The sequence below is a fragment of the Hippopotamus amphibius genome, chromosome 8, assembly GCF_030028045.1.
Source record: "Hippopotamus amphibius kiboko isolate mHipAmp2 chromosome 8, mHipAmp2.hap2, whole genome shotgun sequence".
Classification (NCBI taxonomy): Eukaryota; Metazoa; Chordata; class Mammalia; order Artiodactyla; family Hippopotamidae; genus Hippopotamus; species Hippopotamus amphibius.
In genome coordinates this window covers 128304318-128323550 of record NC_080193.1, presented here as the reverse complement: position 1 = coordinate 128323550, position 19233 = coordinate 128304318, and the positions used below count along the sequence as shown (strand labels likewise).

The 19233-nt window shown below is 38.1% G+C and overlaps 1 protein-coding gene across 5 annotated transcripts in view; it reads left to right on the top strand.

Moving 5' to 3' along the window:
• The window catches only part of MAP3K20 (mitogen-activated protein kinase kinase kinase 20), a 167531-nt gene that overhangs the window by 110775 nt on the left and 37523 nt on the right, over window positions 1-19233 (top strand). For 4 of the 5 annotated variants that reach the window (XM_057746904.1, XM_057746907.1, XM_057746906.1 and 1 more), the window contains exons 10-11: window positions 2660-2766; window positions 9366-9501. In XM_057746904.1, coding sequence (XP_057602887.1) covers window positions 2660-2766; window positions 9366-9501 — 243 coding nt within the window. Of the gene's footprint in view, window positions 1-2659; window positions 2767-9365; window positions 9502-13032; window positions 19130-19233 lie in introns of those variants that run through there. The other variant, XM_057746908.1, reaches the window with a different exon arrangement.

The following is a 19233-nucleotide window of genomic DNA, read 5'->3' as shown; positions in this document are numbered from 1 at the left end:
CTCCTAATATGATTGTATTTGAAAGTGGGGCCTTTGGGGAGGTGATAAGCTCATGAGAGCAGGGCCCTCATGAGTGGCAGTAGTTCCTTATAAAAGAGCCCCCAGAGAACTGCCTCTTCCTCTCTGCACACAAGGACACAGCACGATTGACTTTGGACTTCTGGCCTCCAGAACTGTGAGCAAATAAATTTTGTTGTTTTAAGCCCCCCCAAAAAAATAAATAAATAATCCGCCTGCCAATGCAGGGGACACGGGTTCGATCGCTGGTCCGGGAAGATCCCACGTGCCGTGGAGCAACTCAGCCCATGTGCCACAACTACTGAGCCTGCGCTCTAGAGCCCGAGAGCCACAACTAATGAATCCACACTCCGCAATTACTAAAGCCCACATGCTTAGAGTCTGTGCTCCGAAACAAGAGAAGCCACTGCAAGGAGAAGCACACACACCACAACGAAGAGTCCACAGCTACAGAATGCTCACGCACAGCAACAAAGACCCAATGCAGCCAATAAATAAAAATAAATAAATAAATTTATTTTAAAAAAATGTATTAGCTCACCTGTAGAAATATGTTCTTTTGCAAGAAGGAGGTAGAAATGTATACAAGAGAAAAGCTGCTATTAGGTAAATAAATGTTGGGTCCTTCCAATGGCTTCCTCCAGGTGCTCAAAAAAATTTTTTTTTGAAGAAAAGAAGGAAGTAAAGGTGGGTATTGGTTCAAGTTCTAAAATGACATTTCTAAAAGAAGAAAAAATGATAGTTGAAGCCCTGAGTTTGGTAGGAAGTAATACCTTACCCTCAAGTGATAAAACATTTTGAAGAATTTAAGAGCATAGACCCTGGTTCTGTAACTTGCTTCCTGTGTGATCCTGGGCAGGTCATGCTTTTCTGAGACTGAGCTTCCTTATCTATAGAATGACAGTAACAGACAGTGTATACAGATGCTTAATAAATGGTTCTGATTGTGCCTTTTTAAGTAAGCAAAGCCTGCATAATACATAAAAGGAACCTAAACCGCCTCTGGAGGAAGATCCTAGACCAAACGTTGTATTCTGTAACCAGAATACTCATTAAATATTAACACAAAATTCTACATTGTTGCTACTTCCTAAATGTTCGCTTTGATAATTTCCATCTGAGAGCGTATTCTAATGATAAAATTAAGATTTTTCCAGGCGTACTTGCCATCCAATTACAAACAGTTTTACCTTATCTCTAAAATGAGTATGTGTAGGGAAAATATTATTCTTTGAAAATGTCAGCTCCTCCTGCTGCTTCTCCATGAAAACTGAAAATCCTATATTTATTATATAATTAGTTCCTATACAAACAAAACATTTTTCCTTTTGCAACCTGACACATGGTGGGAGAAATTAAAATGGGAACAAATCTAAAGAAGACAGAGTTTTTTCAAATTTTCTACTTAAGGCACTTTTTGCTTATTACAAGGCTTAATGTACAATCAGTGACATTTAGCTACTTACGCCCTCCTTTAAAACACCCACACACACTTACACACACACACACCCTTGAAAGAGAACAATGATGGGAGAACTCAGAATAAATATCCCAGTTTTATATTCCTAAGAAAAATTGCCTTTCTTAGGAAGCACTCAAATCCTGAGAGCAAGCCACCTCACCATTCTTCCTTGTTTTTCTGTTCCTAAATTAAAATGCATGTTTTAATTGCTGCAACTGTAATTTGTTCAGAAATGGTATAATTATGAGGCGTGATGAAGAGAGAACGTGCATCATACTTTTATTATCTTTCTCTGTTTTTGTTTTAACCTTTTGTCTCAACCTTGGCTAGAGTCTAAAGAGATAGACTAGGGTAGTTTTTTTTTTTTTTTTTTTGGCACACGGGCTTAGTTGCTCCGTGGCATGTGGGATCTTCCTGGAGCTAGGATCGAACCCGTGACCTCTGCAGTGGCAGGCGGATTCTTAACCACTGCGCCACCTAGGAAGCCCTAGACTAGGGTAGTTTTTGCTAGCTAAAGAAGTACACCTAACCACTGCTTTTTCTGTTTCTAGTAAAACAGTACCTGAGAGTTTTCTAGCACCAAAGCTAGTTATAATGTGGAATAAACATTGAGAACGGTGAAGTTATGATGGCTTTAAAATTGGGGGATTTTTCTCTGAGCAACTGGTTTAGGAAATTTTATAAGTTCTGCAAGATTGAAAAGTAGATTTCCCCCAACATATTATAAAAATTTTCAAACATATGGAAAAGTTGAAAGAATTTTGCAGTAAACAGTGGTATACCTATTACCCAGACTCTACCATTAACTTTACTATACTTGCTTTATCACATAGATAAATTTTTAAAAGACTTAACTTTTTCCTTTTAGGAGTCCTTAATTGTACCCAAAAGAGAGAATTACTTAGTACTTTCCTTACCTGAAAAAATATTGTAATCATTCCAACCTTAGGCCACACAATAGAAAAATGACATCTGAGTCTATTATGAATAACTGATTGAAAATGGGAAGTATGGTTCCCTAAACCTGAGCAGTCTGACAGTTGTAAAATAACTAAATCAGGATATTACATCATATTTTATCTTGTTATGGTGACTTGACCTTATTACTATGTTTGTGGATTTTCTTTTAAAGATCTACTTTCTTAAGTCCCAAAAAGTGATTATTTTTTTCTTCTTCAGAAACGGCCATCTTTCAAGCAAATCATTTCAATCCTGGAGTCCATGTCGCACGACGCGAACCTTCCTGACCAGTGTAACTCATTCCTGCACCACAAGGCAGAGTGGAGGTAGGTGCCTCGCACCCGAATCCCATCATCCGGCTTTAAGGGATCATGACTAGCTTCAGCCAGGAAGAGAACCTGGGAACTTGATGGCAGTCTTGATTCCTTAGAAATTGGGGCTTTTTTTGTGTGTTTTTTGTGTTAAGAAATTTTGGAAATCGAATAAGCCCTCCATCTCACATGTAAGCAAAGAGTGTTCCTCTAAGCTTGTTGCTTTATCATATGTCTAAGTATTTAGAAAGAATATTGAAACAGTATCTTCTGAGACAAAAGACAGTTACCAGACATTCCTCTGTATGCACTCAGTGTTAGGAAACTTTGGTCTCTGTCCAGTGAGAAATAAAAATACTGTCTGCTTGGAAATATGCAGAGCACTGTATCTGTTGATGGAAGAGGTAGGGAGACTGTAAAAACGCTTTTAAAAGAAAACTTTTGATGTTATAAATCCTATTAAATTTTGTTAAGTGTAAACAAACTTAGTAATGAGAGAATTGTATTGTGTGAGTGGAAGAAGTAAGCCCGAGATGAGACATTTGTGCCAGGCCATGTGATGCACGACTATAAATAGCATGTTTGGAAGCTGACATTATTCCTCCCTGACTCAGCAGAGATTTAAGTAACTCATCTCCGCTCCTGATAGCTGTGGCAGTAACGTGACGCCTGACGCCACCTGCCGATGCCGAATGAATACTGCAGGCACTTAAAAAGGACGGAATCATTTACTCCTGTGATTACTCATTTCTTTCTGTTTGGTGTTTTACAGTAACCGTCTTTATTTTTTATTCTTTGGGAATCTACAGGACCAGTGAGTTAAAATTAATTTTTACTTAATGATACAAAAGTAATACTGTTTGCTAGAGTCTAGGTATGTATGAGGGACTTTGTTCTGGGCTGAAATAATTAATAAAATGCGTTAAGTAATATTTGTTCTTTTACAGTAAGAGATCAGCACAGATCTAATCAGATCACTCCCCTTTTAAATCAGGACAAGGGGCTCCCATTGCTCTAGGACAAAGGTCAAATTACTTAAGATTCACTGTCTGTGCTCTTGCCTCAGCAGCCTCATCTTAAGAGCATCATTCATTCTAGACCTTAATTTTTGACCTTTGTCCCTCAACACATACATATTTCTCCCTCATTCAGAACCCTTGCACATGCAGTTTCTTCTGTATAAAATTAATCCCAGGTCAGCAGCACACCAGCCCTGATGCCCAGACCCAGCTTGGCTCCTGCTTCTACTGCTTCAGATAGCGGTTGAAAAAAGCACTCCTGCAAGGAAGTGTTTTCTGACCCCAGACCAGCTGAGGTTCCACTTTACGTGCCCTGGAAGCATCTCCTTCATAGCCTCTACTGCGACTGAAATTAACAAGTAGTTCTGCAGTCTGTTGTTTAATAATGTGTGTCTTGCTGGCTAAAATGTAAAAGGGTCAGATCATCTCTTTTCTTCATCATGGTAACTACAGCCTCTAGAATGTGTCTTGAACACCCCAGTTGCTCAACAAATATTTGGAGAAGGAAAGACCATGGTGGTGATAATAGTAAAAGACATCACAGTATTACACAAGAGAATAGAAATATGTACATTAATTCGTTTGCTTTGACAAATGTGCTTATTACATGCATTCATTCAGATATTCATTAAACCTCTGCTGGGGAAAGGTGTCCTTTAGGTTTTGGGCTGTGGCAATGAGCAGAACAGTCCCACTGCACGTGCAGTGTCAACATGAGATTACCAAGTACAAATATACAAATAACTCTTCCATTACTATTTGGATAAGTATTGTGACAGAACAGTACTGGATGTCTGAGAGTATATAACCATGAAATCTAATCTAGTCTGAGGGTTTAATAAAGGGATTCCCTGAGGGACCTCCGTTTGATCTGTTAGCCAAAGGATTATAGGATTTTAATACTACTATTAATACTCATGAGATAGGCAGTCTTTAAAGTGTGTCAACAAAATCAGAAAAATAGGGGGAAAGTTGGTAAGTTTTCTATATAAAAGTATAAAACCTCCGTATGACCCACCATCAATAAATTTACAAGACAAATGCCATACTGTTACAACTTTTTTCCTATATGATAGACCCACTGTTCTAAAAGTTTCTAGTCTCAGGACTCCATTACACTCTGAAAAATTATTGAGGACTCCAGAGGGCTTTTGCTTAAATGAGTTACATCTGTCAGTATTTACCACATTCAAAATTAGAACTGAGAAAAACATTTAAATATGTACTTATTGATTCATGTAAAAATTGATAATAAATCCTGCTTCTGCATTGAGCCTATGGTGTTATCCCATGTCACGAAGCCTGTGGGAAAGTCTGTATACTTGTGAGAGAATGAGAATAGAAAAGGTAAATCATGTCTTAATGTTATTCTAAAAACCAGTTTAACCTTTGGAAAGCTCTCATGAGTCCCCAGATCACACTTTGAGAACCACCATTTGTCTCTAGAATAACATTTTAATTAAAATATCATACTAAAGGGCCTGAAATGGCATTTCACAAAAAAAGAAGTCAAATGACCAATAAACATGTGAAAAGTATTCAACCTCATTTAGCAATCATTTAAAAGAGAACATAATTTATTCATCAGATTGGCAGAAATTTATATCATGAAAATATCCAGTGCTATAAACTTTCTCATACTTTGCTGGTGGGAAAATATTTCTTTTCTGGAGGACAGTTTGACTGTGTAGATCAGACATCTCTCCCACTGCCATTTCATTCCCAAGAAAATAAACAGGAAGGTTGTGCAAGAATGTATGGACATTTGTTTATCACATCCTTTAGAACTGTAAAACTGGAAATGAGCTTAAAGTGAAATGAAAGAAATTGACAATTTCTTTGTGGTTTTTATGATTTAAAAAATTATTATATCTCCGTACACAAAATAGTATGGAGCCTTTCATGATGTTACAGATCTGATAAATTACTTACAAATGGTTGCTACAGTCCAGTATGTTCAGAATGATTCCATTTATTCTAAAATAAACATATATATATATACGTGTATGTGCAATTAGAGAAAAGTATAAAAAGGTCAACGTTACAGATCATTGGGTAATGAGATTATGGGAGCGTGTTTTCTATATGTATATCTTTATTTTCTACAATAAACCAGGATAGGTTGAATAACAAATTTATTTTTTTAAATGCTTCAAGCTAAAAAGATGAGAGAGATAAAATTGGTAATACATTAATGTATTTTAGGAAAAGGCAAACAGTTGCCGAGAGGGCTCCTTCCTTGGCTCTCTTTCAGGAACTAGTTAATCCTGAGAGCTGGAGAAAGAAAATATATCTTTACCTGAAGCACTAAACCACAGTTTGAGAGGCAGCAGAGCTGTTTTAAATAAACTTGGCAATTGGTTAAAAATATGGGGAGTAATAATATTAATTAGAGTGACAATAATGAACACATCTGTCATTTATTACATTGTTAACCAGATGCTTGTACTTTCTTTGGATTATCTTTTTTAATCCACATAGCAATCCTAGTTTAGATCACAGATGCAAGGACCAAGACCTGGACAGGTTGGACAGCCTGCCCAAGATTATACCATGTGAAACAGAACCAGTGCTGGAACCCAGGTGGCCTGATCCCACAGGCCTGCTGTGGCACACACGCTGAGTAGGGCTGTCCCTGAACTTGTGGCCAGTGGCATACCCTCCACTCACTGGCATGCAGCGTTCACTTCACTGGATTCCCTTTTAGCAAAGAGAAGCATCACAGGACATGATGGTTTTAGGTGATGACTAAGGCAAAACAACTATCCCACTCAACGTGCCAGGTGTCAAAAAGAAGGAAATGTTTTGTCAGCTCATCTGGATATTTCAAAGGACAGCACATCCAGACCACTCCAGTCTTTCCCCTGGCTTTTCTCTGGTGCCTGAAACCACATGTCTAGGGTCCATAAGGTGCATAGGAAGTTACAAGTATCAGTGAAGCCGGACTCCCGTCCTGCTCTGGTGTTTCTGGCAAATGCTTGTCTGCTGGGGGAGCTTCCTCTACACATAAACCAGATGGAATATCTAGTCTTAGAAAATTAAATGATTATTCTGAAAATTCTTTTTAAAACTAGGTTATTAAAAACCACATCAACTATGTCCTTTCCTTTTACCTAATAAATGATAGGAAAGAAATTTAGTGTCAGACCTTTCCTTGTTCATCCCATCTTCACCTTGTTTCTCCTTGTATTGACTTATTAGCAACAGTGACCACGAGCATTAAGAACAGAAAATGTGTCGTCCTTTTGGTCATGTTTTCAGTTCTCATTGGCCTTTGTGATTGTCTGCGGGCCTGTGGTCACCTGCACTGAGTGAGCTCCATGTCGCTGTGATAGAGGATTCAGGGTCTCTGTCTTTTGGCAAAACACTCTATTGGGTACATTCCTCCTTGGTGATCAAAATACTCTTACTCTGGCAGGCCTCCTTAAAAACAAAACCCGGAGATTAAAAAAAAATTAATCTTTGCAATTTGGATTTTAGCACAAATCATTTTATATATAACACTAAATGTAATACACATTATCTGTTTCTCATGTAATATATATAATATAGCTGTTTTTAAACGAATTGATCTTTTATTTCAAAGTAAGTTTCTGTCTAGTAAAAGAAGATAATTATAGTTCATTGCCTGTTTTTGACATAGGGAAAATTTTCATCAATTTAAAACATATTAAACTATATTTTTAGAACAGGAAGGTTATATAAGTGCAGCAACGAATGCATTTGATGCAAAACAATGCATCACGAAAAAGAGGGAACAGCCAGGGGGGCAGCTGTCTTTGTGTTGCCCTCCAGGTTTGGGTTACATCTCCCATGGCGTAGGACCTCTCCAATACTGCCGTCAAGATCCCGGGGCGTCTGGGGAAGCCTCGTTGGAGAGCATATTTACTGTCGGTGTTTGTTTTTCTGTGACAGCTCTCAGCTTACTTAGCTTACTTAACTGTTGATCTATTTTCCAGAAGGGTTCCCAGAGCTGGAACTTGAGATGAATCCCTGGCTTAAACTACAAGTGAAATTGAATGTGTTAGCCATTTACCCTGATCAAAAAGAACATCCGTGAGCTCAGTCTCCCTGGCAGGAGAGTTGGGACGGGGCTTGGCAGAAGTGCCAAGGCAGCAGCCCAGGCCCCTGCCGTCTCCCGCTGAGTGTGCCCAGCTCTGCTGCCTCTTCTCACCCTCTCATTTATTGAAGATGGCTCATTCTTTCTTTCCTTTTTTGCTATGAAAGTTTAACTAAGGTTTTCTACACTTTTTTTTTCTAAATCCTCCATTTGAAAAAGAAAAACACATTTATGAATGGGCATAATATTTTGTCTGAAATATCAGGGATAAAATTTGGATTTTATGATCCGCGGCTTGTGGGATCTTCCTGGAGCAGGGCTCGAACCCATGTCCCCTGTGTTGGCAGGCAGATTCTTAACCACTGCGCCACCTAGGAGGTCCCATTGCTTTTAAAATTATTAGAGTTAAAAGGAATCTTAGAGTTCATCTGGCCCAGGATTTCCCACACTTGCCTGATTATAAAAAACAACTGGGTCTTTTATCAAATAATGGAAGTCCTAGGCCCCACCCGGCCCTACTGAATCATGAGCTCTGAGGACGTGTCCTGCGAATCTATGTTTTGTTGTATGTTTTGCCCAGGTAATTATTAGGATCGGGCAAGTTGCAGAGCCCTGGTAGGAGATAACCACCACCCCATACAACTGGGGAAACTGAGTCAGGTTAATCAGTCAATTGCTTGAGTTAGCCAGTGAATAGGCTAAGGTGAATTTCCTAGTGGTATGCTAGTGGTCATCTAACCGGAGTGTCATTTTCCCATCTCTCTCTATGTAACATTAGTACCTGTTTCTTGGGGCTATAATGAGAATAAGATAAGATAATGTATGGCTGCACTGTGCGGCTTGTGGGATCTTAATTCTCTGACCAGGGATCGAACCCAGGTTCACAGCAGTGAAAGCCGGAGTCTTAACCACTCGACCGCAGGGGAATTCCCGACCATAAGCATTTATTAAATGGCTAAACCAGGACTTCCCTGGTGGCGCAGTGGTTAAGAATCCGCCTGCCAATGCAAAGGACATGGGTTCAACACCTGGTCGGGAAAGATCCCACATGCTGTGGAACAACGAAGCCCGTGCACCACAACTACTGAGCCTGCGCTCTAGAGCCCATGAGTCACAAGAGAAGCCACCGCAATGAGAAGCCCACACACCACTACGAAGAGTAGCCCCCCCCACTGCAACTAGAGAAAGCCCTCACGCAACAATGAAGACTCAACACAGTCAAAAAATAATACAGTTCTCTTTAAAAAATAAAATAAAAAATAAATGGCTAAACCAAGACACCAGCTCCATAGCTCAGACCCCACCCAGGGGTTCTTCACTGCTTTGAGAAAATATTCCGAGCTTATGTTTCCAAACTAGACACTCCCTGTTGATTTTGAAGGATATGAAAGATTTCTTATTCTCTGTGAGTTTACTGATTGGTTTCAAAGCACAGGTTTTAGCCTTTTCCTTTGATTAAGCATTATGATGGACCCCTCAGCGTGTAATACCTCTTCAGCAAAGTTGAGACTTAAACCAGGTATATCTCTGTGCAGGTGTGAAATTGAAGCAACTCTTGAGAGGCTGAAGAAACTAGAACGTGACCTCAGCTTTAAAGAGCAGGAGCTCAAAGAACGAGAAAGACGGCTAAAGATGTGGGAGCAAAAGCTGACGGAGCAGTCCAACACCCCGGTGAGTACTCCCTGCAGGGTTCACTGATTCCCCACTTAGGAGACTGGCTGAGCATGGCAGCATGGCACCCCCCCCCCCGCCACCGCCGCCTCCTTCCTTCCTGCCTTGCGCCTGTACGTTAAAGGGTCTGCATTTATACTCAAGGAGCGCTCCTATCTCTTTTCAATTAACAAAATGCCAGAAATTTAGAGGAAAAGCTTATCCTATTTCTGGCTCTTTCCCTGAGAACTGTTATTCTGTCCGTGTGTTTGTATATTAGAATTACAAAAATAAAATTCAGTGTATTTTCACACCATCTGCCAGATCCCCAGAGCCTGTGCCTCAAGGCTGATTAACTCTTGAGAGCCCATCAGTAATTAATCAACGTTCTACCAAGGCAGCTAGCTGTCTGAGAAAGCCATTGATGTGTCAGAACTTAACTGAGTTTTCCTTCTAAAAGAGAGCTAACTTAATGACCTATAAATGACAAGTGTTAATATTCCTTACTCAGATTCAGGGTCATGGTCATAAGCAGCAAAAGACTGGAAAAAGACTTCTCTCAGGACAAGCTTTCAGTATTTACTCCACCAAGAAATATCTTGGTTTTTTCCAAGTCTCGTATTTGGACTAAGATAAAAATTCTTTTTAAGGATTTCACTATTTATACACTTACCTTGAGCTTATATGTTGGCATGATATATCAAAGTCTAGTCAAATTTCAGCTTTTCCCTATTTTAAATAATTTATTATTTTGGGAATTAAGTCTAAATTTATCATTGGTTTCCCCAGGGTTTTTCATGGGCAATACATGTCCCCTTTAAGATCACAAGTAATAATAAGATTTAAAGTACACTTGTGATGTACTTTAAATTCATTTTTGATAGTTGCTATGGCAGTTATACAAAAAAAGTACTTAAATGCCTTTTGTGATCGTCAAAAAACTTCCCTGTTTTTAAAAGTCTTAATCTCCATTAAGCAGCCAATGCCCAACTGCAAAGTATTTTCCAGTGTCTAAAGAATAAAATAGTTTGCTTCCTTTTCCAATTTATGTGGAGAAAGAATCTGATATCCAAAAAAAGGAAAATACATTGAAGCGAAATGTTTGTTATCAGATTTAACTTTTCTTTGGTTATCCAGGGAATCCCAAAGTAATAACTGAATTGCTATACATGAGACTGTTATGGGACATTAAAGCAGTACCAAATCTTGTACGTTCAGTGAATTTTAACTTGGCTCTCAAGAAAGAAGTTAAGGCAAGTTTCCTGTTCTGGCTAAATTGATACCAACAGGCAGACTCAGAAAGCATTACCCTAAGGATCTGCAAGGGAACATTGCTTCTCCTAGAGCTGATGAGAGCCAAAAATATGGCCATCTTCTGAAGTCTGAGAGTTGTGGGGATTTTTTAAGTACATTGAAATCTTAAGCTATAAAGCACTGCATGGCTTGACTCTTTCTAAATGTAGCATTTTAAGAAAAAACTCTAAAGGAGCCATTAAAGTATGCTTTAGAACCTTTCTTTAGTTTACTGGCATTAGTTTTGCTAAGAAATTATGGGCTGCCTTGCACACATTATTGCTATTAGTAACGCAGTTGTATAATAATAAAAAACTCTGAGTGCGGAGTAGGTTGTATGCTTGCATTTTAACTGCAGAAAACTTTCTGCAAAGGAACTGCTCTGAGGGCTACCATCTAACAATAGACAGCATGCGGCACAATCTCAGTGAGATTTTCTTCCTTTTTTTACTTATGAAGGCTAAGTTTTCTTTCCATACAGTACTTGCTTTTAATGTCTGTTCTGCTTAGAGCAGGAAAGAAGGTTTGTGCTTAGGTATTTTATAAGTAGGTATTTTCTTTTATCCTTAAATCAGTTTCTAGTTGACTTTAAATGAGGTTTCTAAGAGATGGAGAGAATAAACCTTTTTAAAACGAAGTGGCTGGAGATTGAGGTTTTCTCTGTGTACCCTCATCTTAATTTTAAAAGTTTAATATTTAAGTAACATACAAAATTATATTATTGCATTTATTTCAAGGAAGGACACTATTTTCTTTCCTGAAATTAAAACATTATTAGTTAAAGATATTTGGGAAGGTGAATTTTCCATACACAAATATAAACAATGTATGTTTTTAATGATTATTATAGCTTGATACAAAAATTTTACTTCTTTTAGAAATAAAAGCTTATTTGAGGGATTTGTTAAGATCTTAACATAATGTGAGGAAGGACCTATGAAATAATAAAATAGGTAAGCAACAAAGAGATCCTGAAAGTATCTAACAATTGAAAACAAATTTGAGAGGCTGGGAAATTTGACTGCAAGGAAGGTGATAACCTGTTTCCGGTTAAAGGATCTAAAACAATTTCTTTCTTCCATGTAACTGCTGTTTAGTTGAATTATATGAAGTTCTTATTGAACTAATAACTGGATAGGTCTTTTCATAATGGAGTTAAGATAGTTTAAAAAAACAAACATGATTCCAACTGTAATTTAAAAATTAGGAAATTGGCCCTAAAAAGTACCTTTACCTACAGAATGTAAAGGTCATCCCAAAGTTATATTATTTGTACTTTATCATAAATTTACCCTTATTAAACAGCATCAAAATATAAGCCTTAATTTGCTTCTTTCTCAAAAGAAGAGGCAGTAATACTTTCAGATCCTAACAGTTTTACCCCTGAAATATGCATGAACAACATTTACGGAAATAGGTTGGCTGTTTAAAATAATTACGTAAGATTGAAAATAAATGTCTGTATCCACTCTGAGAAGAATTTCTAGAAAAAAAAATTCTGCTAAAAGAAGGAAACTTGTAGCGAATAGAGACAAAGGTAGCAATCTAAATTAATACTAGTTTTCTTTCCCCCCAGTTTTCACATGTATTTACATACTTGTTTGTAACTGAGACAATCTAGAATTTGTTTACAAGTGAATTATTTCATAAATTAGATAACGAGTACTATATCATATCTGGCTGTAATAAATAATAAATGTAGACAACTGAATTCTAGGCTGATTTTTAGTTTATAGTCAGTTAATCTAGCTAAAAAGGTAGCTAATGACCCAAATCTCCCTAGAACTGTATTGACTACTGAACTGTTTTTATGCTTCCTCTAAGCTTTTCTTCTTTGGTATAAGGTTTCTTGATTTTTAGTAGAGATTTAATCTCTACTTAATTTCTTTTTAAATATAATGGTTAACTGTTTCCATATGAAAGTGAAATTGGGAAAAGCTAAGAGAAATTCTAAAAACTACTTTGTTTTAAGCAAAATGAGGGCTTAAAACTTACAACTTCCTTCCTATTTGAAATTTGGCTTGCTGTGGTGCTTTGCAAACTTTTGGTTGTGATTTGCTCTGTCATTTAGAAATTACAGTAAACACGCTGGAGCCAAACCTGCCATTAAATAAATTCTCACATAATCCCCTACATTCATTTATTTCACTAATCATTTACCTTCTGTGCAGCACCCACTCATTTTATGGTATCTGTTTCCTTGATATATATTGATCCTAATCTCTCTTTTTACTTCTGTCCTTTCTTCCCTCGTGATAGCTTCTCTTGCCTCTTGCTGCAAGAATGTCTGAGGAGTCTTACTTTGAATCTAAGACAGAGGAGTCAAACAGTGCAGAGATGTCATGTCAGATCACAGCAGCAAGTAACGGGGAGGGCCATGGCATGAACCAAAGTCTGCAGGCCATGATGCTGATGGGCTTTGGGGATATCTTCTCAATGAACAAAGCAGGAGCTGTGCTGCATTCTGGGATGCAGATAAACATGCAAGCCAAGCAGAATTCTTCCAAAACCACATCTAAGAGAAGGGGGAAGAAGGTCAACATGGCCCTGGGGTTCAGTGATTTTGACTTGTCAGAAGGTGACGATGATGATGGTGATGGTGAGGAGGAGGATAATGACATGGATGACGATAGTGAGTGAAAGCAGAAAGCAAAGTCGTAACACTGAAAATGTCCGGGAAGACCGAAGAAACTGGTTATCTCAGTCTGTACAAAAACCAGTAGCGAGGTAGAAAACCAAGCACGGCATTTTTAGGCCAATCACATTTATATGACAGTCATTTCTTTACAGTTTTACTTTTGATTTGTCTTTGCTTACAGAAGAAGGGGGGGCGGTGGATTAAGCCAAAAAGATCTATTCAATGAATCAGCAAATGTGGTACCTGATTATAGAAACTGGTGATTCTATATGCAATATAGCATTTTTTAATCTAATGACATTCTGTCTTTTTAAAAATGAATGTTATAGTTTGATTTGATTTGATTTATTCAATTGCTTAAAAAACTTGCGTTTTGAACACGCACTCTTAACTCCTCATTCTTCTTTGACACTTGATTTTCTTGTAACATACTACATTTTTTTTTCCCTTATGGCAATACAGCATACTGTCAGAAATAATTGATAGTGACTACAGACTCCAACAATAAAAAAGTTGAGATGAAAGGAGGTTGTAACAAATACTTCTACAGAAATACCTAAGTGCCGAGAATTTTTAATACTTAATAGCACAACTACTGAAAGTAAAACACAAGAGATGTTTTCAGTAGTACATTTGCAGGAAAAATAATTTGAAACCGACAGCAGATGTTGTGGCACTTTCATACCAGTGCTCACCCTAGAAGCTTCTTCACAGCACACTGTCATCTAAGGCTTAGCTTATGCTTTATACAAAGTGTATACTTTATACAAAGAGAAAGAGAGGGTAAGGGATACTTCCAGGCAGTGTGAGTGTTAATACGGGGCAATAGGGGTACATGTGTGTGTGTTTGTTTTGCAGAGGGGCATGAGAACCCTGCCTTCTAAATACATGTAGAGATATTTTAAAGGGGGAGCTATATATTATAGAAAGAATAGCAAAGATAAGCTGTCCTTACTTAGGCAAAAGTGCAGAATGAGGGTACTTTGTATAGCAGATCTAACCTTCCAGATTTGTCTTTTATTAACCCTGCCTCAGCTATGCTGGTGTTAAAGAAAAGTAAATGTAGGGGACTTCCTAGGTGGCACAGTGGTTAAGAATCTGCCTGCCAGTGCAGGGGACATGAGTTCAGTCCCTGCTCTAGGAAGATCCCACATGCCGAGGAGCAACCAAGTCCATGCGCACACAACTATTGAGCTTGCGCTCTAGAGTCCATGAGCCACAACTGCTGAGCCCATGTGCCGCAACTACTGAAGCCCACGCGCCTGGTGCCCGTACTCCACACACGGGTGCTGCACGCACCACAATGAATAGTAGCCTCTGCCCCCCCATCACAACTAGAGAAAGCTTGTGCGCAGCAATGAAGACCCAGTGCAGCGAATAAATAATTAAAAAATAAATAAATTTATTTTTTTAAAAAAAAAAGCAAATGTAAGTGCTGCTCTGAAAACCTAGCTAGCCAGAGAGTTGTTCTCAGAATGTTATCACAGAATTGTCAGAGCTTATTTAAACTATAAAACACTTTACTAAAAAACTACAAAACATTTGTAGTTATGTATATACAGAAAGGCAAAAGAACAAAGAACAGCTTTTTCTTTCAGTCTAAATTTGAAAGCAGTGCCGTTCATTTGACTATTAAACCAAAGTACTTTGGGTGGTTCTTTTTACAGAAGATTTAAGACTTAAAGGATATCATCATAGATATTATCTAATACTATTTCCAAGTATATCTGATCATAAAAAGCCTCCTGGAATTTGAAGCATGACATGTTTCTAATCCCCATTAAGGGTGGAAAAATACCACAAAATGATCAGTACTCTCTGCCAGCTTTATTTGAAGAAAAATTGCTAATAAAGTGTTCTGGGTGTGAAATGTAGACCATTCTGTATAGAATAGCAATAAAGGGAAGGACCTAGAGTCAGATCATGATTCAAAATTGCCGTGCAATCTTGGGTAAATTATTTAACTTGTGTGTCTGTTCGCTCACCTTTAACATAAGAACAGCAATAGTATCTACTTAAAGGATTGTTATGAGGGTTAAATGAAATGATACATGCAAAGCACTTAACACAGTACCAGGCCCATAGTAAGTGGTTAGTTAATATTAGCTATTGTTAACTATGCCAGTGAAAAGACACTGAAAAACAAGTGGTTTCTGTAACCTGGAGAACAAAACTATCAATTTCAAGTGATATGTATTGAGCAGGATGAGATGAAACTTAAAGGAAAGATAAAGAAAACTCTTTAGAACATAAGCTGTACAAGCAGATCTACTCTGTCGCCCTTTGAAGATCATGCCCATGGCAAGGTTTGCCTGCTCGGAGGTGTTTGCAGGCCCCTGCTGCCACCCACAGACCAGGCAGACACAGAAAGAAGAGGTAAACGTTTCCCCTAGAAGATGGGTTCCCCACATACCCAATCTGATATACTTCCTATGTCTATGCAGACATAGACACAGATACACACGCACCACAATACGGTGCTGGTGACAGACAGGTGCAAACGTAAATAGGCATTGTGTCTGCGCTCAGACATAGAGGGGTCCTCCTTGATTCAAGCTGAGCCACTCAAGCAGAAGACCTTGGAGTGGAGCAGAGGGGATGGTTTTCAGCTCTTGACTTCTCAGCATGCCCTGGGGCTCTGTGGCCATGTAACCTGAAGGAGAGCCAGAGACCACGTAGTTCAGAGCCTCTTGTTGCACATCTTCCCAGGCCAAGGTAAAGTCATCCACCCCACCAATATTCATTGAGCCCCACCTCTGCACCTGGTACCATTCTAGGGAACAGCTCGATGAAAATCTGCACTTGTGGAGCTTACTAGCGGGTAGCGATCGACAACAAACAGAACAAATCCTGTAGTAAACATTTGATAAGTGCACGCTGGGAGACGAAGCAGGAAAGGAGGATGAGGCGCATAGGAGAGGGTTGTGGACTTTAAAATGTGGTCAGGAAAGGCCTTATTGATAATGGAATCTCTGTGGGCTACTTTGGGATCTGTGCACCTTATGTAAGAGTGTAAACCTTGCCTTTTATTTGTGAATAACCAGAAGTAAATTTAGAACATATGAAATGAATGGGATGGACATCTTTTTTAATTTACATTAAATAAAAATGTAAAACAATTAGATCTGTTATGATCATACATAAGGTTTTGGTGCATTAATAAAAGCAGCCAAATAGGGCCAAAAGAGAAAGGTAATAACTGAGCCCTAGATTTACCATCATTCAAGTAATATTTCTCTAATCTCTCAATTGCTGCCATTTTCCTCACCAATACTCCAGAGGTGACCATAGCTCAGTACTCTGCCATCAAGAAACTGCAGAGGTTTCGGACACAGCAGAATTGATGGCCTTAGTGATAAGCTTGAACTGTTCTAACCTAAAAGTGGGCTGTAGATAATTACTGTGTGGCGCTGGCTATTTTACTTTCTGTTCTAAATCAGTGTATTTCTAGGGTTTTGAACATCCCTGAAATCTAAACAGGGATGTTCACGTAAACAGACTCTTAAAGTGGTTTCACTCGATCTATGAAGGGGACTTCGAAGATTTTAGACTCTATTATTAGCTTTAATAATTTTAAAAATAAATATTTATTAGCCATATGCAGAATTTCTAATGAAGATGTTAATTATACAGCTTTTATTTCACTTTTCAGATCAGTTTTCAAAATGGCAAATTTGAAAATTATTTCCAAATACTTGACTTACAAAAATGTACATTTATAAAGAGAAGAGTTAAACAGAGAGTAGAAAATAGATAACTAATAAGAACCTACACAGGGAACTCTACTCAATACTCTGTAATGACCTATATGGGAGAAGAATCTAAAAAAGAATGGATATGTGTATATGTATAACTGATTCACTTTGCTGTACAGCAGACACTAACACAGCATTGTAAGTCAAGTATACTCCAATAAAAATTAATTTAAAAAAAGAAATTTGAAGTTGCACGTTGAGAATTGAAACTCCAGATTGTGGTAATAATTATCAGAGCCATGCAACTGAAAATATAACTAATGTTTCACCTTTTTTCCTCCACTCCTAAAGTGGATCATGTAGAATTTGATGACACCCTCTTAGTGGTTCTCAACCAAATGGTGTTTGGTGATGCTGGGGCATATATTTGGTTGTCTGGGAGCATATTTAGTGCCCAGTGCCCAAAATCCTACGTGCCAGTCCCTCCCAATAAAAAAATTCCTTCCAAAATACCCATAGCATTGTCCCTTCCTCCACTGAGAAATGTAGCTAAACCTGGCAGTTTTAGAGTTCCACATATCATTTTTTTCCCCACTAAACAGAATTACCCAAGTCAAAAGATGCATTTTCAGAATTACAACTACTTACACAATCTGAATTTTGTAGATTTGTGCCATTTATCTTAAGGCCTCACTTGTGGAAATTGTTTCCCCTTAAGAATGCTGGTTCCGGGGGCGGGTGGAGGGGGCAAGGTGTCTCCTGAGACACTGATTCAACAACAAATAAAAAAGAAAAATATCACTGGAGTAGGTACAGTTCCACAGAGTATCCAGGTTAACTTGAAAGGACCCGTTTCTTAACAGTCTTCTTTTTTTTTGGCAATATCACATTTTAATATTTTGCATGAATCGTCAATAGGAAGAGGTTGAAGGCACATTATGCACTTGTTTTTGATGCTCTGGAGGTGTTGAGAGCCGGTTTTTAGCCGGTGATTTTTAATATGCAGTAGATTTGTAAAACTTTAACACCATTTGGGTAATCCACACTTGATGCCCATGAAAATCAAGGAATTAGGGGTGTGGGAAGGTTTGGGAGAGATCTAAAGCGATTTCTCACTGCATTACAACGTACACAACTTTGTTTTTCAGAGGTTTCATTGGAGTGGTAACAATTTTATGAAAAATCATTTTAAAACCTATTCTGAGTTTAATCTTGATCCTTTCTTTTGATACACTAGACTTATTGCTGCCTTTTGAAACTAGTAGTCTACTATACCGCATACATAATAGAGCATAATTTTTCTATAATCAGGTACCTTTTGCTGCTTTGGGGTGAGACTGTTTTCCTGTTTAGAGGTTAAGCATTGCCAGAGAGAAGAGTCTGTTCTGTTCTTTTGATTGTGGCATAGCCTGATAGCTGTAGATGCAGCCTCTCTGATGAGAAATGAGTGTCTACCAGGACATCTGGAGGACTAGCTATGTTTCCTCAGACTCCAGCTTAGTTTGCACTCCATTGCCTGTGAGGAGCTTTCTGGCATGTGATTATTTACTTCAGAACTAGAGTTTCAGGCACCTACATTAAGTACTTTATATTGTGTGCAGAATAATAGATCTTTTAATGTCAGATACAATACACTGCACATACTGCTTTTGCACTGTTTTAAAATTTTTGTACTAAATGATAGAAAATATTTATATTCTTTGAGTGTGAGCTTTGAATAGATGGAATTATCACCTTATTGTTTTGTTTTTTTTTAACAAAACGTTTTTCTCAATTATTCTATTGCCATGTTATTCTGAGCAAGTCCTATGCCAAAATCTTGTATCATATTTGTATGGAAGATTAAATTTTACGCTTGTGTGGTAAGACTACTCAGTTATTGACTTCATCGTTGGAATTTGATATTCCAACACAAAGTCCACAATGTATTCAGAAATCCAAGTTGGTGTCATTTTGATGTGAACTTTTCTTTGCTTTCCTTTGTTTTAAGACTCCATTTTGCAATAAACATTTTGACAGTAAATCCCTTTGTTATGTGTTGCTGTGTATATCAGAGCTTCGTTAGATTGGATTCCCAACACCCTTTGAAGGAATCATTGTCACATTCATGCCCACGCGTGTGAACTC